Source organism: Branchiostoma lanceolatum, chromosome 5 (assembly GCF_035083965.1).
Source record: "Branchiostoma lanceolatum isolate klBraLanc5 chromosome 5, klBraLanc5.hap2, whole genome shotgun sequence".
Classification (NCBI taxonomy): domain Eukaryota; kingdom Metazoa; phylum Chordata; class Leptocardii; order Amphioxiformes; family Branchiostomatidae; genus Branchiostoma; species Branchiostoma lanceolatum.
This window is the reverse complement of record NC_089726.1, coordinates 6,447,776-6,471,109: the sequence shown is the minus strand read 5'-3', so window position 1 is coordinate 6,471,109 and position 23,334 is coordinate 6,447,776. Positions and strand designations below refer to the sequence as shown.

Below are 23,334 nucleotides of genomic sequence, written 5' to 3'. Positions count from 1 at the left end.
TTTCGATAAGCTACGTGGGTTCTTTTACGTGCTCGAGGTGTGGCTCTCCTCAAACACGGGACCGGTACGTCCCTAACCAAAGCTAGGTACTCATCTTCACCTGACTAACGTGGGGCAAAGTCGTGTAAAGTGTCTTTCCCAAGGGCACAAAGTCAATGAAACAGATCAGGGGATTTGAACCCAGGACCTCTGAGTTCTGGGCCAAACACCCTGCAAATGCGCCACCGCGACGCCATGTTCATGTTTGAGTCAAACAAACAAACAAACAAACAAACAAGACAAAATTATATTCATCCACACCTTAACTTTAAAGTTCAATTTATTCTCAGCTGTTCATATATTGGCATTATGATTCATTCTGGCCTGTAAGTGCACATAGGCAGGAAGCAGGATTCATCAAAGTGTCCGACGTGCATTAGATTAATGAAATGTCAGGATTTGTTGCATGTGATTGATAACTATCCAAACTCGAGTTGAATTTCTCACCCGTCATTGGACGGCGTCTGACCGGCCCACCTAGGTGAATACACCCATAAATGTTATAAAAGCGGTTCAGCTCTCCTGAAGAGAGCAGACAGAGCGGCGACAGAGACACTGCTGTTCCGACATCTAGAAAGGTAGGGTGTCTTTCAAGCAATTGAAGGAATTCAGATTTGGAGCCGTACGTGTGTCTGGCGGTAGACTGTTCCAGACATTAAGTGACAGACTGACTATCGTCTCTTGAGTTCTTAGATGTGACAGAAGTAACACAGAATTGTCCTTTGTGTGTAATCGTCCGTAAAAGATACAGAAAAATAGGACATCGTGGCGGGAAGCAAACGTATTTACCTATTACAATAAGAATGCTGCACTTAAATTTTCCTTATAATTTTTGAGAGCATTGAGTGTTGATTTTTTTGTTCTGATCGTTAAGGATTTGGTTGTTTACCCGTCCCACCACGACACAGAAATCCTCGTTGATCGAGAAAAGTAACTTTCATCCTCGTCGTGCGCATTTTGGATTCCGTACTGTGTCGTGTTGCAGTTACCTCGTGGTTAAGCCCCCGTCACATATAAGAAATTCAGCTCGGCCGACGTGTTGGCGAGCTTGAAATGTGCATTTTCGGCCGAAGTACGGCCGACGTGCTGTCGATTACGCGGGCTTCGGGCGATTATTAGAAATAAAAGTTGATCCAAATATTGGCCTTTTACCAGGTTGGTTGATACTGACTTCGTCCATGTCCAAGAGATGGTACAATCTCATGGGGATTGTTAGTTTTTAGTGTTCGACGGACGTCGCCCGAGACTTTCATTGGAAAATACGGTCGACTCTCGGGCGATTTTGAAATTCGGCGAGCTTCGGGCGATCTACAAAGTCGGCCGACGCTCGCATGAATTGTGACGCCGGCTTTAGCGCCCCTTCACAAGTGTGCGTATATCGCTCGTTCTCATTTAAATGTACACATTTTGTAACTTCCGTTACCGTTTGAAGTAAGACGTTCTTGACAGTAAGATTTGCCACATATAATGTTCCAAACTGTCGTTTTTCAAAGTTTTAAGTCGTCATAAAAACGACAGTTTGGCACCTTATATGTGGCATATCTTAATGTCAGGAACGTCTTACTTCATACGGTAACGGAAGTTAAAAAATGTGTACATTCAGATGAGAACGAGCGATATGCAAGTCCGCATGAGTTGTGCAGTAACATTATTTTTGCTTTGGTTAAAGTTTGCCGGGAAGTTGTTTCGTCTTTTACGCACCTTTGTGCAGCGTGGTTATCGAACCAAAAAAATTACTTTTCGGCCGCAAACTTTACATAAACCAAAATAATGTTTACACGCACCTAATATAATGCGGACTTAAATATACGCACACGTGTGAAGGGGGCTTTACCCGTAGTATGGCTGCACCTGTGTATTCCTGATTGTAAGGGGAACCTCTTCGAATGTGTGACAGAGCTCCACGGTGTATATTCACGCACAGATGAAGTGGGTTGTGCTGCTTGTGTTCCTGTTCTGGTCGGCCGGACTGTGTTCCGCCCTCGGCCCGTGTTGGTTGTTCGGCGCGCCTGAGTCAGCCTGTGTGGACATGATGCCTGGCGGCTGGAGCGGCCCCCAGGACCCCCCGAGCCCCTACAACATACAGGTCACCTACATCCCGGATAGCCACAGCTTCAATGGTCAGTGGGAAGTTCTTTTCTTTTAAAGTAGACGTGCCTAAAGCCAGGTCGGCGGACGTTCGGGAGCAGTCTGACCAGTTTTCGGGCCGCGCCTATCTTTGGCGCCGAACATGCGCCGAAGATGTCCCAACCATCTCCTAACCAGAAAATGAATTACTCCCGACTGAGCCCCGAATGCTTTCTAACCTACTCCCAACCATCCGACCTCTAGCCACAGACTGCCGAATCTCTCCCGACTAATCCAGAACCGATTGCAGACCCTCTCACGAATTAAAATGGACACATTAGGCGACTATAAAAAGAGGGGTCATTTTCGTTTTTTACTCAAAATAATCCATTCTTCTATGTTGCTAACGTCACTGAGGGATCGATATCAGATCACGCTTAGCTTTAATACGGCTTTTGATGTTCTTCTTTGTTTTCGGTCGTGTGACGGTCGGGGGGAGGGGGGATTCGCCCGCGTTCTGCGCATGATAGAAGTCACTTGGTTGGAAATGAGTGAACAGAGTTTTGTCTACGGCCTTGGGGTTAGTAATCAGGCTCTAGTAATGGGTAGGTTTGAAACTAGTTGAGAGTAGGTCAGCAGTGGTTCTGGCGTGGTTAAAGCCTAGGTTACACATAGCCGAACATGGCCTCCCGACTCTCCCCCGACCATGGTTGGAGTGATTCGGGAGTGATTCGGGAGCTAGCTCGGTTGGCGTTCGGCCGAGTCGGCTGGCGTTCGGCTGAGTCGGCTGGTGTTCGGCTGCGCCAGCCGAATGTTTTGAAAATTTCAAAACATTCGGCTCTGGACGGAGGGTCTGAAATGGGTCGGCTGGTGTTCGGCTGGTGTTCGGCGCGGTCGGCTAGTGCTCGGCTGGTATTCGGGATTGAGTCAGTAGTAAAATTAGAACCTTAACCACGCCAGAAACACTACTGACTTACTCCCAACTAGTTTCCAACCTACCCATAACTCACCCCAAGGCCGTAGACAAAACTCTGCTAACTAATTCTAAACCAAGTGACTACTATCACCCACGACCTTCACACGACCAAAAACAAGGAAGAACACTAAAAGCAGTATTAAAGCTAGCCATGATCCGAATTCGATCTCTTGGTGATGTTAACAACATAATAGAATGGATTATTTTAATTAAAACCGAAAATGACCCCTCTTTTGAAAGTCGCTGAATATGTCCATTTAAATTCGTGAGAGGGTCTGCAATCGGTCGGGGTTTAGTCAGGAGAGATTCGGCAGTCTGCGGCTAGAGGTCGGGATGGTTGGGAGTAAGCTAGAAAGCATTCGGGGCCCATTCGGGAGTAATTCGTACTGGTTAGGAGATGATCGGCGCATCTTCGGCGCATGTTCGGCGCCAAAGATAGGCGTGGCCCAAAAACTGGTCAGAATGCTCCCGAACTACCGCCGACCTGAGTCGGCTAGCGTTCGGGAGCCATGTTCGGCTATGTGTAACCTAGGCTTAAGGTTCCAATTTTACTGCTGGTTACTCCCGAACACCAGCCGAACACTAGCTGACCGCGCCGAAAATCAGCCGAACACCAGCCAACCCATTCCAGACCCTCCGCCCAGAGCCGAATGTTTTGAAATGTTTTAAACATTCGGCTGGCGCAGCCGAACACCAGCCTACTCAGCCTGGGTTTGGCGTTTCTTTGGGTTCCATAACTAGGCTGCATAACGGTGAGTCAAAGTAGAAAATAGAAAAGTAGAAAATAATTTCTTCCCCGCAAACAATACGTAGGGCCCCCTCACACATGTATATTCATTTGCGCATGAGTTGCGAATTAACACTTTTTTGGTTTAGGTAAAGTTTGAGGCCAAAAAAGTCTTTTTGGGTTCGATAACCAGGCTGCACAAAGGTGCGTTTAAGTAGAAAGCAACTTCTTCCCCGCAAACTTTTCCTAAAGCAAAAAAGGTTCTCTAATGCCGGCAAGGGAGTTGTGTAGCCAGGGGAGTTATGTAGCCGAGGGACGACCGCCGTTTATATCCAACGGCGGTCGTCCCTCGGCTACACAACTTCTTCCCTGCAAACTTTACATAAACCCCAAAAAATGTTCATGCGCAACTCATACGCACTTGAATATGCACACAAGTGTGACAGGGCCTTTAGATATCCAGGTAGTAAGATAAGCCAAAAATAGTTACTCAAGCAACTGGTAAAATTGTGAAGTCATTTCTTTGGTTCGATGACCAGGCCGCACAACGGTAGGTCAAAGTAAAAAACAACGTCTTCCCCGCAAACTTCACTTCAACCAAAGAAATGTTGATGCGCACTTGATCTGATATACGCACAAGTGTGACAGGGCCCTAAAGACCGTGTTTTACACATTTCGTTGGGAACGAGCCACGTTACGCCATCTGTACACAAATTATCGTCAATAAAATTAACGTAAACACTCTCGAAAGGAGTGGCGTGGATAATTAGGTGAAGGAGATGTGAGTACATGTCAGGGCCGGTCAAGTGTTCTGTTATAAGGACAGGTCGTCTGAGGTAAGCGGAGCTGAAGGACCTATAACATATACAGGGCCCTATCACACTCGTGCGTATATTCAATTGCAAGTGCGCATAAACTGCGTGTTAACATGTTTTGACTGCTTTGTCCAATTCCAGCTGCTAATACAATTATTATTTTTAGATTCTAGAAACATTTTACCTGCAGGACCAGAACCCTTTCCTCGTGCTGTTTAGCGAAGTTTAAGGTGATTAAGTCCATGTTGATTTGATTATATAGATGACATCCGCGCGCGCATCAGTTTTCATCCGTTTCCCATGCAGAAAAGTTTCGACCGTACTGTTTATCGTATAAAACAGCTGCAAAATGAGCAAATATATGCCGTGGATTGCAAAAAAAAATCGGGAAACGGATAGCAAATTCCAAAGTCAAAGAAGATGTGAAAGAAAAAAAAAATGAATCTATCATTCGGTAGACCATAATCTGTGTGTTTATTCATTTGTTCAACCTTCCTGACCACGCAGATTTCAAAAGGAAGGCAACTTTTTTTATTCGCGCGCTCGCAAAAATTTGTGGGGTTCCCAGAGGATGTCATCCATATAATCAAATCAACATGGCCTAAGGTGGTTCATTCTTAGCCTCTACCAGGCTCCGCGGATCGCTGGGAAAACAGTAGAAATTGGCCGAATAGAGTTAATTGTATGAAGGGAGTCGGCTACGGAGAGGGTTCAATATGCAAGCCTGCAAGTGATTCATTAACCCTGGCAAATATTTTTTAGTTTTTTAGTTTATTGGGATCCACAATTAGCTTAACAGCTACTCTTCCTGTGGTCCAAACTGACTGGACAAAACTACATGACACATATGAACACCACAGAATTTACATATGTACATAAATGATAAAAGAAGCATAAGGCTGTGTATATACAGTTACTAGTATACAAAGTTGACAATATATCAAACATCTTTACACTTTCAAACCATTCCAGGTGCTGGACATTCTATACAAGAAGCGCTTTTTCTGAGCATTTGTTCTGGGCTTCGGTAAGAGGATGGTTTGTAATTTAGATGACCGTGTTCTCCCTACAGCCGGCGTAGTTAGTCTGGTAGAGACTAGTTCATCCTTCTGTGGTTGGGTTTATGACATGTTGTCCGGACACGGTGAGGTCACGCCCACACTTCACTCATCTCTCATGGCGTTAGTCTAGTCTGAAGTGTGAAGGTTTAAGACGCTGAATAGGTAATTAAACCATTAAAAATGGCGAGGTCTGTAGTTTTGAGTCCTTCAAAAAAACTTGAAATCAACTTTTACCACACTGTGCGCAGTAATTGTGTTTTCAAAACAGAAGACAATAAACGTAAAGTCATTAGCTAGTATTTACCTACAGCAAACTTCAGATTTTATGCCCAAGGTTACCATCACAAACTCGAAGTTCACTTCAAAGTTCATCTGTGTTGATGGAAGTCATTCTGAATCAACGTTGTACTGCAATTGCCAACAGAAAAATTGGACTTACCCAAATTTTCGACTGATCATCTCCAGTCTTTGTCAAGGAAGTTGCGGCTTCCCACAGGTCGCGAAAGCTCTAAGATTTGTTGGAATTTGCGATATCAAGGTACTTTATTTCTTTAAAATCTGCATTTCTAAATGCGCGGTCATGGAATTCAGCCGACTGAAACAAGCGTCATAGGTTAAAACAACGAAATTGAGCGCAAAATAATATGAATTTAACCACAAAAAAATGAATTTCTATAAAATCTTGATGTTAACACTCGTTCAACAGTAGCACTGTACCTTTACAGAACTGCTTGGTTTAAATTCTGAAACTAGTATTAACTGTAATTTCCAACACAAAAATTCGACTTACCGGTGGATTGCTCATTCCTTGACAAAGACTGGTGTTGTACAATCGAAAATTTGGGTAAGTCCAATTTTTGTGTTAGAATTTACCGTTAAAACTTGTCCCTGAATTTAAACCAAGCAGTTCTGTAAAGGTACAGTGCTACTGTTGAACGAGTGTTAACATCAAGATTTTATAGAAATTTATTTTTTTGTGGTTAAATTCATATTATTTTGCGCTGAATTTCGTTGTTTTAACCTATGACGCTTGTTTCAGTTGGCTGTATTCTATAACCGCGCATTTAGAAATGCAGATTTTAAAGAAATAAAGAACCTTGATATCGGAAGTTGCCATCTGTATTCCTATAGTGCATCTCACTTTCAGAATGATCTCAACCAACACAGATGGACTTTCAAGCTATGCTTTGTTTATATTTGTCTCCCCAGTCCGTGTGGCAGGAGACCAGTTCCGGGCCGTCCTGCTGCAGGCGCGCCGACCCGGCAGTACCGAACCGGTCGGCACCTTCCATCCGCCACAGGTACTGTTCATATTAGTGTAACAGGGTGCACTGTACTAGCACCCTCACTTCAGGTACCTGAATAGTAAAGAGAAATTTATATTCATTACAGCCTTCGATAAACCAACTCTAACTAACCATACAGCCTCCTAAATTTACACAATTACCAAGAAGAGAGAGGAAGTCTAGAGTAGCTAGAGTAAACTAGATGTTTATATATACACATGAATATGTATATGGTTGTTAACATGTGACCTGTGCTTCGATCAGTGGGGCAATAATGTACAATAAAGGTCTTCATTATTATTATTCTAATATAGCTGAGTTCCTGGTACTTTCCAACATTTCCTTAAAGACGTCCTCAGTAATGGGACCTTTGTTCTAGCGGGTCTAGTGCCTGGTGGTCAATTAGCATAGACTGACCATTTCACCATATTTAGGCACGGTCAAGGGATATTTCATTACAAATAAGGAAGTTAGCCATGATAAGTTCGATGAACAATCTAAGTTTTCTGATAGATATATATGAGCGGTTAGGAAATACCAAAAAGGGGAATAGAGCCCATATACGCAAGTCTGTAGTGGAGATCCACTCTAGAGGACAGAGCTACAGCTACGCCGAAGGGTGGTTGTACCGGCCATATAGATACAGACACAGAGGGATACAGTGAGAGAATACACACCCACGTCTTCAAAATTCTAATGTAGCACGACTTCTGTGTCTTTACTTCATTCTTGTCTGTGTTGGGCGTACATCTCTATCATCGCAGCTATATTAACGAAATAGTAAGGGGCAAAATAGAGGCAAAGGCCAGGACCACTACCGCATCTCTTACATTAGACTCTACCGGAAATCTTCAGGTGTGACCCAACCTCCGGTCGGAGAGAAACGGACATGCAGGGGCCATCCAGGGCGAGATCACAATGTTCTAATGACCGGTTATGAAAGGGGTCCACGGATATGTTGTATGCATCTGACTAGATGCAAGCTACACACATGTGACAGTGTTCAGCTTAACTGCTTTTAATTTCACTACACTGTGCGACGGAGATGTAACTGTACTTTGGTTCATCATCCCGCAGTTCTCCGACCTTAAGCTGCTGACGTGCAGCGCCCCTGGCGACAGCGTGACGAACAGCCTGCCCATCATGAAGACCGAGGTCGAGGTGACCTGGGCGCCTCCGAGTCAAACCAACCTGGGCAGCATCTACTTTGTGTAAGTACTGGTGGGACGGTAGTGATGTGTGTGTATGTATGTGGTTAACAGCAGAAGTACACATATACAGGGCTTGGTGTCATCATCTCAACAGTACGTGAAAAATTCTCGACCATGAAAAATCATCCTGAAAAGGCAGCTTCATATGTCTACGTCCCAGCAAACACGTTTCCAAGAAATTCTAATAGACGCTTTTTCCAAACACTGGCGGGAACGTGCGTTTCGGAGTAATGACGTCCCAACGGCAAGCGGCAGCGAGTCATCGTCGGCGTTGAGTTGTGCCGCTTGACAAAAGTCCTCACTATTGACCTCTTGGCTTCAACAGCTAAGTGTCGTTTAGACCACTTACATTACTTGCTAGATTTATGAGGAAATGGCATGATAGCTTTCTAACAGAGCATAGGACTTTCACACTTGTGACATAATTTGGAAATTAGTTGAGGTTAATTATGTAAATTAGAATGAGAACATGCTATCACGTATTTGTAGTGACATATTCTATATATCATTGTAACTTATGGATTATGCAAAATGCATCAATAGAAAATAATTGTTGGCAAAGGATGTTTGTCGTGGAAATCAATCTAAAGTATGCTGTAAATGTATATCAGAAACCAAACAGGCTGTCGTGATTGGAGATGAACATTGACTTCTGCAACATATATATTTATTTCCTTATGGGGCTGTGTGAATAATCCATGCGTTTGATGTTCAACGTTGTGTCTCTTCAAAGGTAACTCATTTTTGTTTTCTTCAACCTCGCTGAAGGTCAACGGTTATGAACAGTTGCAGAAACTACTGGGTAGGCGTGCAGTCTGAACCGCTGTCCGAGCTGAGTAAGTATTGACAGGCTCACACTCCCGACAGAGGTGGGGAGAATAACTTCAATTGACCACCTGACAGAATTAGTCTGAATATGAGGTTCACAAATTCATCTAAATCTTTATATTGAAACCTTTTCTAATACCACAAAAAGAAAAGGCGGACATGTTGCCATAGTCTGCTGGAAGACGCCGATCAGTTTATTTATTCCCAGAAGTTCATTTTTCCGATATTAAAGGAGCCAATTTCAGAACGTTGGACGTCGGATTTTCTTTTTTATTCAGTTTTCTAGTCCCTTCAAAACATAGTAAGTTTGACTAACACTATCCCATTGCATATCGACCTTCATGGAACAAAGATGCGATGTCGTTGTGTGGTGAGAACTCATTGAAAATCTGGGCGCTGATTTAGGTCCCAATATACAAAGACGGATTGTTTCTTTGCTCTTTTTAAACGCCCAAAGTAGGAAATCATGATAGAAATGTGCTAATATGAGCAAGTAAAAGTTAATACCATACAGATTGCCATATCCAGAATATTTCCAGTTTTAACGTTCTGAAATGGCTTTGGGCTCCTTTAATACAATCGACGTTTTTAAGAAGGTATGATTCTGACATGCAATGGATTCTGGCCGCTGAGTTAAGGATTACATGTGAGGAAGGAGTAACGGAAATGTTAACGGGCTTTAGCAAAGACAAGGTATTGTAGATAAGGTGATCTTGCGATGGAAATTGATGAATCCTTTCCCTCTGTTCCCTTTCCCAGCCCGCGACATTTTCTGGCCCGGAACTGTGCCTGACGGGTACCTCTGGTCCACTGCTACAGCGTCCTACCAGGTACGTACGATTTAGCAAAACCCACACTGCACGAAATGGCCCCGGATCCTGACGAATCCGGACATGGAACCTAAGATCCGAAATGCGGACGGATTTTTTTTCGGATCTTAGGTTACGGATCCCCGGCCGTGAACCATGTCGGATACCTGAGGATCCGGGGCCATTTCGTGTCAACTCCCGTCAGCCACCTGATGTGTTCAGGCCAATGTTCCGCGTATGTCGGAAACTTCTTTTACTTTCTGCACCTCTGTCATTGGCTGTCCTATTGATCATGTGACCATCTGTCTTATCTCAGCGAAGGTTTGTGATGTCCAAGTCTACAGAACTCCAATGTCTGGAACAATGACTATCGTCAGACACACGTACGGCTCCAAATCTGACTTCCTTTAAGAGACTTTTGAAGTAAGAAAAATTACCAAAACGAACGGGCACGGACCATGAACCAGCTTTCGCCCTACTATATGTTTTCTACCATGCCTATGTAATGATATGCTAGTATAGAGTTTACTAGTATACATGTAGTTAAAGTCCTCCCACACCATGAGGTGAATATGGAGGCGCCCATCTCCGTTTCATAGCCCTGGGCCACACTGTGGTACAATCGCTGCAGCAGGGGGCTAGTCCACTGGCAGTGGAGTGTGTCTAACTTCCATACTGTTTCAGAAGTATGTACCATTTTTATAAAGTCTTTAGTATGAGTCGATGCGCCTCTTATCCAGACATGTCCTACCCGGGGCTTGAACCCGGGCCTTCTGGTTCCTCATAATTTGAACGAAATGTGGTAAGTGACAGAAGTACTGACAGAGTAGATAGAGAAATTAGTTTTTAAATGATGTAGTCTGTATGTCTTTTATCTGACCCTTCCCTCCTGACCTCAATGAAAAGCGGCATGCATGCCGATTTGAGCTTCTCATGAATAAACAAAGCTCCAAGCAAACAAACAAACAAATAATATGTGCAAGTGTTTGTTTTAAAATCCAGTTTCATTCATTTATTTCACCGTTTCAGATTGAGGGAGCCTGGAATGTTGACGGCAAAGGGGAGTCGATGTGGGACCGGTTTCAGCACAATAACGGACGGTTTGCCGGAGACGACGCCTGCAAGAGCTATGACTACGTAAGCACGTTAACTACTGACAAACCATCTAAGATCTACGCTTTCAGATTTAAGAAAAACTCCAAGAAATCGAACACAGATGATTCGATATCTATATTACGGTCATGTCATGTTTTAATGAATGAATGAATGAAGACCTTTATTGTACATTCTTGCCCAAAGGGGCTAGATACAGGTCGTCTAACATAAACCTAATATGCATACTTACCATCCTCCTTGTTCCTGATTCTGGTTACCTCCGGAAAGGAAGTTCAACTCAGACGGGGGTATTGTTTTGGTAGTGTATGTGTGTACCTATAACTGAAGATCCCTTTGATGGATTTGTATGAACTTTTGTACGTGGGTAGTTATAGAGGTCCAAGAAATATGGCGACGTTGGGACCCCTAGCAGCTTTTGTTAAAGACATAGCAGCATTACAGGCCGTCACCACTTCCTGAAAGTATTGTGGTATAGTCCATAGACAGCTGGTCTGCCCGTTGAGGTCGATGATCTCAGTAGGGACCTCAAAGCGAAAAATGAGGCTCGGGCTTGGGCATTTAGAAATTCACGAAAACTCACGGATCCTCAATTTCGTGTAGTGAAATGTTTTTCTTTCAGTACGCCCGAGATGTTGAAATGTCTGACGAGCTTGGTCTGAACGCCTACCGCTTCTCCCTGTCCTGGACCCGGATCCTCCCAGACGGCACTGTGGCGGGCGGCATCAACCAGGCCGGCATCGACTACTACAACAACCTCATCAACGAGCTTCTCATCAACGGCAAGACACCGTACGTCACTCTGTACCACTGGGACGGACCGCAGACATTTCAGGTTAGGACACGGTACAAATCATCGGTACATTGAGGATCATAGAGTAGCATTGGGACGGATCACAGGCACCACAGGTACATGTAAGGACGCCGTACAAACCATTTGTACATAGAGTAGCATTGGGACGGATCGCGGGCGCTACAGGTTAGGACACTGTACAAATCATCGGTACATAGAGTAGCATTGGGACGGGCCACAGACACTACAAGTGAGGACATTGCTACAAATCATCGGTACAAAGAGTAGCATTGGGACGGATCGCGGGCGCTACAGGTTAGGACACGGTACAAATCCTCGGTACATAGAGTACCGCTGGGACGGGCCGCAGACATTTCAGGTTAGTACACCGTACAAATCCTCGGTACATAGAGTAGCATTGGGACGGATCACAGGCACCACAGGTAAGGACACTGTACACATCATCGGTACATAGAGTAGCACTGGGACGGGCCACAGGCACTACAGGTAAGGACACTGTACAAACCATCGGTACATAGGGTGCCCCTGGGACGGATCACAGACACTACAGGTAAGGACACTGTACAAACCATCGGTACGGAGTACCACTGGGACGGACCACAGGCACTACAGGGAAGGACGCCGTACAAACCATCGGTACATAGAATACCACTGGGACGGGCCACAGACACTACAGGTAAGGACACTGTACAAACCATCGGTACGGAGTACCACTGGGACGGACCACATGTACTACAGGTAAAGACACTGTACAAACCATCGGTACATAGGGTGCCACTGGGACGGATCACAGACACTACAGGTAAGGACACTGTACAAACCATCGGTACGGAGTACCACTGGGACGGACCACATGTACTACAGGTAAAGACACTGTACAAATCATCGGTACATAGAGTACTACTGGGACGGACCACAGGCACCACAGGTAAGGACACTGTACAAATCATCGGTACATAGACTAGCATTGGGACGGATCACAGGCACCACAGGTAAGAACACCGCACAAATCATCGTTGCATATAGTACCACTGGGACGGATCGCGGGCACTACAAGTAAGGACACTTTACAAATCATCGGTACATGTCGGGACGCCGACTACCAATTCAAGTCACCAAGGTGACCAATTATTTGGGCCACATATCGTCATCACACTCACGCCGCCCAACCAGCTATTCCCATGTTCGCCCCGGTCAGCATTTTTAAAAGCTTTTCTTGCTTGTGCGAATAGGATCGATGTAGCACATGTAATTGTTAGGAGCGTTTTGAAATGCCATACAGCATCACAGACCTGGCCACACTACAAAATGTCAGTCAGTGGTTTTCGACTAAATTCTTACATTTTGCTCCCGATCCTAAGGACCAGTTCGGAGGCTGGGTGAACGAGGCTATTGTGGACTATTTCAACGACTACGCCCGCGTGTGCTACCAGGCTTTCGGAGACCGCGTCAAGCATTGGGTGACTTTCAACGAGCCATGGTCCTTCGTGGTTGGAGGGTACGGAATCGCCGGGGGTGCTCCTGGGATCTGGGATGCCAACAAGACAGAACAGGTCTGTGGACATCCATGACACTGTTTTTTGCGTGTACCAGGAGATCTTTTATGGATAAAAAATACAATGTCTTCTAATGACTTAACTTAAAAAATATATGGAAGATAACTTTAGTCATGTAAGATTTCTAAAACAACCAAGAATGAGTTCTACTTTCATACGAATATAAAAACTGAGTTCACATGGCTTATGTACAGATATCACATATCATACTCAGAGCCTTCTAGTTTTCTGGTAATACAAAAATGGCAGAAATGACCAAATTTGTCCCGACTGGATAGGTAAATGTATGATAATTCTAATCTATATTGAAGCACAAGACACTTTGACGATTTGCCTAAGCTTCATGTAACTACGGAAGTCACTGCAAGCACACATGGCAATATCAATGTCCTTAGGTTTGGGGTTCTTGTTCTGTTAGGTTACTGACGAGATAAATGTATAGCTGAAAGGCTTGATATGGCTCTCTGCTTGTCCAATTACAGTACAAGGCAGCCCATAACGCCATTCGCGCCCACGCTCGCGCCTGGCACACGTACGATGAGGAGTTCCGGGCCGACCAACAGGGATCGTGTGGTATCGTCATCGGGTCTCTGTGGAGTGAACCTCTGGACCCCAACAACCCACAGGATGTTCTGGGCTCTTACCTCTATCAACAGTTCTTCATGGGCTGGTTTGCAAACCCGATCTTCGGCAACGGCAACTACCCACAGGAGATGATAGACATCATTGCAGCCAACAGTCAGCGGGAGGTAAGGTTACTATGTTTGTCTACGGGCCGAGGGGTGCAAATATTTTATACGTTAGATAACAAGGCTCTTTTTCAAGATCTATATCCAATCAACAGCCGATGTTTCGGCGACCGTCTGCCATCTTTCCGGCAATGCTGACTGGTACTATTCCGTACTGCAGCTAGGTGTCGCTGCTAACAATACAGTCCTAAGCGTAAAGTTTGTCCTGTAGTGACACACGGTCACCTAAAGATCGGCTGTTGATTGTATACAGATCCTGGTTGTGAATGAAGAAAATTGTAATCCAGTGATTTTCCAACCAGAGAAAATCATTCACGGAGTTAGTTTATAAGGAGCAAACGTGGCTCTACCAAGCCAAGCAGGATCACTTTGTACAAAGCGGCGCTGTCAATCTGCAAATCGGACAGGTTTGCTACAAATTTAAAGCATTGATTGTGACGTTTTGCGCCATTTAGCGCCGCACTATTATACCTATTGCGAAATTTTGTAAATTAAAAAAAATCGCAATTTCAGGTGACACATTGGCGTCGATTGGCGGCACTTTGAGAATGGGTTTGCAATATGGCGCAATTAGGCGCAGTCAAGTGAGGTACTCGCTTTAGCGTTTTTTTCTTATTATAAAACTCTTCCTTCAGCTAACAGAAACAGCAGTCATTGTAGAACAGAACGATGTAATATCCGTGAATAGTTTCATCAGGTCGGTAAGTCACTGAATAAAAAGACTCTTTTTTACACAACCAAGTGATTTATTCAACCGAGGTTTCGGTGAACATCTGTCACCTTCATCAAGGCAATTCTGACTGGTTGACATTACACTGCAGCACAGGTGTCGCTGCTCATAGATGCGTTCCCAAACGCAAACTATTTACATATATAAACTGTTAAAGGAAACAGCATCCACACTCCTGTACGTTTGGGACCGCATTGTAGATGATGTTCCCTGTAACAGTGTATACATATTAATTATTTGCGTTCAATCAATATTTTGTTTTTGATAGGGTTGGCCTCAGTCCCGTCTCCCTGTCTTCACGGAGGAGGAGATTCTCTACAACCGCGGCACGGCTGACTTCGTGGGGCTGAACCAGTATTCAGCTCGCCTCATCTACGCCTCCAACGACACCAGCCCCGTGGACCCCAACGGCTGGTTCAACTGGATGTCCATCATGATCCCCGATCTGTTGGGCTACAGAGAGACAATAGACCCAAGCTGGCCGCAGGGTAAGCAGTTGTGAACAATATTTTCTTCAATCCCTTTTTTAGGCCAAAGTTACACACGGTTTTTCCAGACGATCTAAATTCTGCAGAATCACGGATATTCGTGGTCACTTCTTCAGAATCATTTTAGTATGCTGGAATTCAAATTTTAAAATGTACCGTACGGGATATAACGTATGCATTATTACGTCTTTGATGTACAGTATTAAAAACGTCATAAAAATGTGCGCGACTGTAAAACGTTTGGGCATACAAAATTGGGTCATTTTGTTGTAGGCAACATTTGGAATGCTCCAAATAGTACTAGTCTCTACCAGACTGACTACACTGGCTAATGGGGAGAACAATTTGCCAGGGGGGTTTTGCTACCAAAGGAGTTGACATGAGGGGGGATGTAACCCTGCCGTGAACTGACTCCCCGATCAAGTATTCCCTTTCTTGCCGAATTTTACGATCCCTTACACCCGTATGAAGGTCTGGTGGAGGCTAAAATAATACAGCCATATGGCGTCGTGTTGGCAATGGTTAGGAGGTTTATCCCAGAATACAGAGGTCCTGGGTTCGAATTCTCTCACACCGATGCTGTGCCCTTGGGAAAGACACTTGATACAATTCTCCTCACTCAGGTCTAAGAATGGGTACCGGTACCTGACTTCAGTTGGGAAGGTAAAAGACGGAGGAAGGAGAGGGATTGGCTCTACCTTCTAATACCGTTTCTTAGGCACAGTGGATAACAACCCACTTCCTCTACGGCCTCAAAAACGCCCATAACTATTGGACAACCGCTACTTTCACATTTCACTGTGGGCTCAGCCCAGCCTACGCAACAATACTTGCAATTGTCATTTTGTTTCTACCAATCACAATGAAATAAGGACACGATCGCGATAGAATGAACCAGATACCGTCTGTCTTCACCAGGTGAGATGATATTCCTTTTGGTAACACCCTGGTGTGTCCGCCGACAACTGGACTATTTCAGGAGTGAGTACCAGTACGATGGGCCATTCTACCTTACGGAGACAGGCATCTCTGAGGCGGAGTTTGAACAGCCCAACTTCGAGGACATCTGGAGGACGTGCTACTACACGCTGTACACCAACGAAGTGGTGAAAGGTAAGTGGTCAACATGGTACTTTTATAACCTGGAAACAGACAACTGAACTGCCCATGTCCATGGAGACATCTAATTGTTACCTGGGTATTGATAACCTTCTGTTACATCATATTGGTAGACACTAGTTCATTTGGTCAAACTACATGGAAAAAATAAAACAGCCTCCAGTTAAATTTGGGAATTCCACTTAATTTCGAACTACGTCCCAATTTCAGTTATCTTAAACCCAAATGGCTAAATATCACATCTGGTAGGTGAAAATGAAGTTGAAAATATGTAGCAGCCATTGATGACCATCTGGGTTAGCACAGTTCCTAGAATACTGGCTCCAGTTCTCAGAATTCTGCAGAATTCTAGCTCCAGTTTCCAGAATTCTGCAGAATTGGGCTAATCCTTAGGTGGTCATCAATGGCTGCTACATATTTTCACCTCACTTCACTCTCACTCTCTCCCATAGCTTAGTCAGCCGTCGGGGCAGCATGGCTCTCAGTGAAGTCTCTCCACTGCTGGCGGTCTTCCGCCAGTCTGGTCATCTGGTTGGCTGAATGACCGCTCCACTCCTACCAGATTTGATGTTAAGCCATTAATGAAATGTGGATTGTAGTCCCAAATTAAACTGGAATTCCCAAATTAAACTGTCCAGAGGCTGTTCTAAAGTTTTCAGGAATTAGACTGTCAGTCTGGAATTATAGTGTCGTCTGTTGATAGCCGTTGAGCTGGACGGAGTTGACCACAGGGGGTTCTTCGCCTGGACGCTGATGGACAATGTGGAGTGGGGTTCCGAGACTCACGAACGCTTCGGTCTCTTCTACACCAACTTCTCCGATCCTGCGCGCACCCGGACTCCAAAGGAGTGAGACATTTTCTCAATTACACTCTAGTTGATTTTTGTAACTATGTATTGAGATGTTCTAAAAAGAGAAAAGTAATGGTTTGAAGGTACATGCTCATGGATCTGCGATAAAAAGTATTAACTGGAACGCAAATGGGCACTTCATAAATCTACATTAATTTTTTGGCCCGTATGTGCCATTGGACGAGTTTTGTATGGAAAAGTTGAAAAAAAGAATATTTTTTCTATAAGCATGATAGAACTAAGGAAAAGCAAAAAGAAAATAAAGGCACATGAATGAAAGTTTAAGATTTGTTTATCTATATTCGGGTTAGTCCCTTCAGTTGGCTGAGCAACTGAATTCCAAGGGGGTCCTTACAAAATCATAACTACAAAAAGAATATCTTAACATTAACTGAATGAATAATACATTCACAACTATATAACTTGAAGCAGTAATTACAAACATAGGAGTTACTGTAATAAATCATACAAAAAACTCAGGATTCAAAACAATAACAGCTCAAAATCACATTGTGTTTTTTGTACCCCTTTTTCACTCCAGCTCCGTGGCTTCTTACCGGGACATCGCGACTACTAACGGCTTTCCTGTCGGCGCCCCTCACACGGAGACCGCTCGGGCCATCTGGGACTGGTGCCTCACCAAAGAGCCTTACGAAGGAACTAGTCCTCAAGCGGCTACCTTCAAGTAAGACAAAATAAATCATTTCCAAACAGATCTTTGAGTGGACAAGACAGTATCCATGGGCCAACCGGTACCTTTTCGGCCCATGGATACTGTCTTGCTAATCGGAATATCTGCTTGGAGTTTAGAAATAATTTTATAAGCCGAGTTAAATAAGCGTTTGTAGCGTTGTTTGTTTGTTTGAGGTTGAATAGCATACCACATTGCCATGCCACTGCCATGTAAGTGGTCAGTAGGTCTTCATTTATCATTATATCTACATTCATATTTTGATATTCTAGAGAAGATAATCACCACATACAATTCATTCAAATTAGGACATTATTTGCATAATTAAAGAAAACCCGTTTATAACACGTCATTAGGAAATGGGATTTCGTACTTTGTAACACATGTCACTTAAGCTGAGGTTAACATCATCGTTCATGAATTTTGAGTCTGATTTACACAAAAATCAGCTAACGTGACCGGCAATGATTATTTGGCTTATAAATGAGGTCGTGAAACACTCGTTTTTATCTTACAGCAAACTTCAAACTCAGTACAGAACACCTTTTGATGAACAGTCGTGTATAAGATGATGGAATTTTTCACTAGATTTTCATCCCTTCATGAAGTAGATACGTTTACGTAGCTACGTCGGGGTAAGGGCTTTGTGTGTAAGGCCATGTTGATTTGATTACTAGTATATGGATGACATCCGCGCACGCATCAGTTTTCGTCCGCTTCCAACAAAAAAAAGACGTTTTCGGCCATATTGTCAATCATGCAAAGTAGCTGCACAGTGAGGAAATATGCTGTAAATTGCACATAAAAAAATATATTTCAGAAAAGGATAGTAATGTCGTAGAATCGGCTAAAGTTAATTCCAACGTCAAAGAAAAAGATGTGCAGAATCTATTATTAGGCATACCATAACCTGTGTGTTAAGTTTTGCTCGTCCTTCCTGACCGCATACCGCAATAATGAAGGCACCTTTTTTGAAAACTTTTTTTATCGCTCGCATCAGTTTTGGTGTCCCCAATGGATGTCATCCATATAATCAAATCAACATGGCCTAAGTGAACAAAATGGACATGCTGGTAGTAATGGGAAACATTGTGGGTGCTTTGTCACAGGGCTGTTTCCAGCCTTAGATGTCTTTCTGTCCCACTCATTATATGTCCATGTAGTCAATTTTCTTTGTTAAATCTGTCATTCCAAGCTTACATATAAACATTTGCATCAATTGAATGCCATAATTAAAGTTAGCTTTTGGGGGCGGGCGGAAGGGGTTAAATTTCTGTACGTCCCAACAGGCAGATTTCCGTCCTGGGACAGAGTGAGGCAGCCCTGCTTTGTTGTAACTCTTCTCGCGTGTTTTGGCTCCAGTACCGGCGGGATCCGCCAGGCTGACCCAACAGTCGACTACTTCCTGCCAGGCGTCCGTGTTGGAGCAGCCTACCGAGACAAGGTCGTCAACTAACAACAACAACAACAACAACAATGAGTGGACCCCAAACCGAAGACCACCCAGTACGGCCAATACGTCTGACCTTCACTCCTTATTAACCAAATTGGTTCTGGTGTGAGGCTTTTCTGCGTTCCCTTTCGTTCTCGAAGTCTAAGTTTAAGTTCAAGATGAAATCATAAAACATCAAATATGGGTAATTTTTCTGGGTGTTATTCAAATCTCAAGTTACATAATAACTTTATTGCACAACAATTGTACAAGGTACAATTACATCACAGCATTGCTCAACGTTGATACCAATATCAACGGTGTAAGAAATTACCAGAATAATGTTGCTATACAATATAACTGCCACCCTTTCCAATTTTGATATCAAGATATATTTCAGAATAGGATGATCACATCGGGCAAAATCATCAGTTTACACGCACTATGTAAGAAAGCGTACATGGCAAGCATATTGATGATTTTATACCTTACACACTGTCGAAAGGGGCTGGTGTCTGGGAATGAGGATATTCGGTCGGGATGAGGTTACATGTGTGTACCATACCTGATGATAATGATAATAATGGTTTATTCAGTTCAAACTAAAACTTGTTTGACAAAAAATCTCACATGGCAGCCCAACGGCTGAATTGCGTGGGTAAGAAGCATCGCATCATTTAACATTAGATTGATTTCATCATAAAACCATATATAGATCAAACCATTTATGTTGAAAATTTCACAAAGTGTTTTCAAACCTAAAAAGCAAAAGAGATGTAAGTAAAACACATGGATCAGACGTTTTGACATGTTCAGCAATCGTACCATGTGCGGAATTGCACTTGTTTGATATCTCACAGTTTTACAATAGACAGAGTTCAGTTTGTCGGATGATGATCGCACTTCCAACAACACTCTGCACGGGACGCCATGATATACACTGTCCAGGTCCACACCGAGTTACTTATTTCTAGACACAAATCCTGAGTTTTGCAACTTTCCTGTCCTCTGCTTCGCATGAAAGAAATAAATGACTTGACTAGAGAATTACATGTTTCTGTTGATATTCATTACTAATAAACACGCACACAAATGTTTACATCTGAAAACAGAATAGCATTTTGGTTGATTTGATCAATTGATCTTTTACTCAAGCTCAAGAAATCTAACTCCTCACAAGAAATGGACGAATTCATTGTACATTGTACATTTTGCCACAATGGGCTAAGAACAGGTCATAACAAATCATGTTGAAAGTAAATACATACAAAATTAGCTAATTACCATTAGATGGATATAACTTCTCGCCTTTCAGTTCTAGTAGAAATGAAATAAATATATGTTTTTCGACGGCAGGTGTACATATAATACATAGAACCTTCCGACCTAGGCAGAGACACATCGCACCTCCTCCATCTCTAGTACAAAAGCTACCCGCATACAAAGTTCAAGGTCATTTAGCCTCCAAATAATGACACAGGAACCCAGAATATGCAAGATTGTGGAATGAGAGTATAGCAAAAATTTCAAAATGGTTCATTATAACTTTATTTTATTTGCAAGTTCTTGCCCTAGGGCTAATTGCAACGTGAAACAATGCATAGAATAAGACAAAGCATACAGATAGTGCAACTTAACAATGATGACAAGTGGAAGAAGTGACTATTCTAAGAACTGCTACTGAATAAGCCTTTTAGGTTTGACTTCTTTTTTGGAAACAGTGGAAGACGAAGTGTCCCACTTTTTCTGCAATGAGTGGGCTTTGAGAGGTTGACAGGGTTCTAGTTTTTTTGTCAGTAAACGTTTGGAAATTGTGGTGACTTCTTTAAATAGCTCTTTTGTTTTCGGGGCAGTTTGAGATGAAATGTATTTTGTCTTCCACCGCTTTTGACATGCAGTAGTTACAATTTTTTTTCCACACACCGTAACTTTTTGTATCGCCCTTTCTCAGTTTCAAGAGGGTGTGCGCTAATTCTAATTTTGCTGATTGTTGATATTAGCTCCAAGTTATCTAGTAACAGTAAATAATTTTCCATTGAGTATAATTTTTTGTAAAATCTTAATTAAACCGTTATCTATAGACAATTGGTGAAATCTTTTTTGAATTAATACATCTTCCTACCTTTACCTTTACAATACACTTGATTCTTGTCTGAATGTGAATTCATAGAGTTCCAAAGAAAAGAGTAACCTTAACCAGCATTATCACATATTTCCTTTACATGTTATGGCGCCAAAAAATCAAAGTAGCGTCATATCATAAGATTCACATTATAAAGTGGCGTATGCTGAAACTGCGAATGAAGTCCTGTGGGCATATGCCCTAGGTACCACCATGCCAAATTACTAGCCATCTATTCTAATACCCTTCTGTATGGGTGCGAGTCGTGGAAAATTACCTCCAAGTTAGAAAAGCAGTTGGATGGGTGTTACACGAGGCTTATGAGAACAGCGCTCAACATCCACTGGAAACAACACATTACCAACAAAGACTTGTATGCTGGCCTACCAAGGCTGTCCGATAAGATCAGGACAAGGAGGTTGAAATTCGCCGGACACTGCCTCAGGAGCAAGGAAGAAGTAGCTGACCTGGTACTCTGGATTCCCAAGCATGGGAAAAGGAGGACAGGAAGACCTGCAGCAACCTTTATAGACGCACTCACTGGCCATGGTTGAAGTGGATAGTATGCTACATGCGATGAAGGACCGAAAGACGTGGGCTGCCATCTCGACTCGTGACTGGAAGGTCTGGACATAAGCAAGTAAGCATTCTAATACGAGGATATAGGAGCCCAAAATATATGCTTTGGTCTAAAAAAGGCCACAGAAATTCAATGAAATAATTCACAACATAAGAGAGGCGTCACGGATAATGAGCCTCTCTCTTCAGGCTGTGGAAAATTCCGCTGCGCTTCTCAGTCAGGCAAAAGTACCGAGGTCACGGGTTCCTTTGTAATCACTCGGTGTCCAGCACCAAAGGTGCCTTCATCGCTAGTCTTCCACTGACGAAGTCCAGCAATGGCGTCCGATCTGGGCGTCCAGCAATGGGGCGACTTCGTTACTGGAAAACTCTGTGACCACATGACGTTTGTAGAGTGGGGAAACGTGCCACTGTACCGCATATTTCTCCGCAGAATAACACTAGTACATAGAGAACATTGCATGTTGCATTCCGTATCACCCTAGGTGCCAACCCAACCCCAGGTCGGAGCGCCCGAACAACAGAGCACTGCTGTAGACAGAGGGCAGAATCTAAATGGAATGTGGTTCTGATCCTTTATTTGTTGGACACGTAACGTTACAAAGCTACAGTAACTGTCCTTGTGTATAGTGAATTACAGACATCAGAATATTTCGGAAATACAGTCAAAAAGTGATATTCGTCTTCAATTGACTCTGAACAAAATGGACAGAGCCTTTGGTTGATGTAGAGTTGGCACCCGGTCTCTCTTGGTCTCTACCTCTATCGCGCTTTGGTCTGGCCAGGCGAGAGATATAATCAGGGGCAGTGTCCTAACTGTGCTGGCGGGGCAAATTTGCTTCCCCGGCCGAAGGATTAGCGACTGTAGCGCGGTGGTCTGGTAACCAGACTAATTGCCCAGGGACGCGCAGTATGACAATTTTCCCCTCAAGAAGATTTAGAATACCCCCATCTTAACTTGAAATTCTCAAAATCTCCACAAAGTCGAGGAGGGGATGTTACATTTGTATACAGAACTTCAAGGTGTGTAAGATTAAAAGACGTTACATTTGTATACAGGACTTCAAGGTGTGTAAGATTAAAAGCTGTTGCATTTGTATACAGGACTTCAAGGTGTGCAAGATTAAAAAATGTTACATTTGTATAAAGGACTTTTACGTGTCAGCAGTGTGCCCCCTTCCAATCTTTCTAGTATGAACTCTAGGCTTTTGTGGTGTCACATTTTCTACGTGTATCCAACGCGGGAGTTTACCAGCTCGGGTAAATGTCAG

General features: G+C 43.4%; 1 protein-coding gene across 1 annotated transcript; it reads left to right on the top strand.

The window, feature by feature from the left end:
• Nucleotides 1–493: 493 nt before the first annotated feature.
• Nucleotides 494–20,409, top strand: LOC136434656 (cytosolic beta-glucosidase-like). Its single transcript, XM_066427590.1, has 15 exons — nt 494–617; nt 1,964–2,159; nt 6,895–6,986; nt 8,049–8,182; nt 8,951–9,018; nt 9,770–9,840; nt 10,849–10,956; nt 11,555–11,767; nt 13,108–13,299; nt 13,785–14,051; nt 15,050–15,269; nt 16,188–16,382; nt 17,092–17,236; nt 17,781–17,924; nt 19,293–20,409. Exons 2-15 carry the CDS (start codon nt 1,964–1,966, stop codon nt 19,384–19,386), a joined length of 2,139 nt encoding a protein of 712 aa, XP_066283687.1. The 5' UTR covers nt 494–617; the 3' UTR covers nt 19,387–20,409.
• Nucleotides 20,410–23,334: the final 2,925 nt, after the last annotated feature.

Bases quoted from the DNA above. Each gene is read 5' to 3' on its own strand.
- LOC136434656 (XM_066427590.1), top strand. From the start codon at position 1,964: ATGAAGTGGGTTGTGCTGCTTGTGTTCCTGTTCTGGTCGGCCGGACTG. The intron at 2,160-6,894 runs GTCAGTGGGAAG...TTGTCTCCCCAG, and splicing joins GGATAGCCACAGCTTCAATG to TCCGTGTGGCAGGAGACCAG. The intron at 6,987-8,048 runs GTACTGTTCATA...ATCATCCCGCAG, and splicing joins GCACCTTCCATCCGCCACAG to TTCTCCGACCTTAAGCTGCT.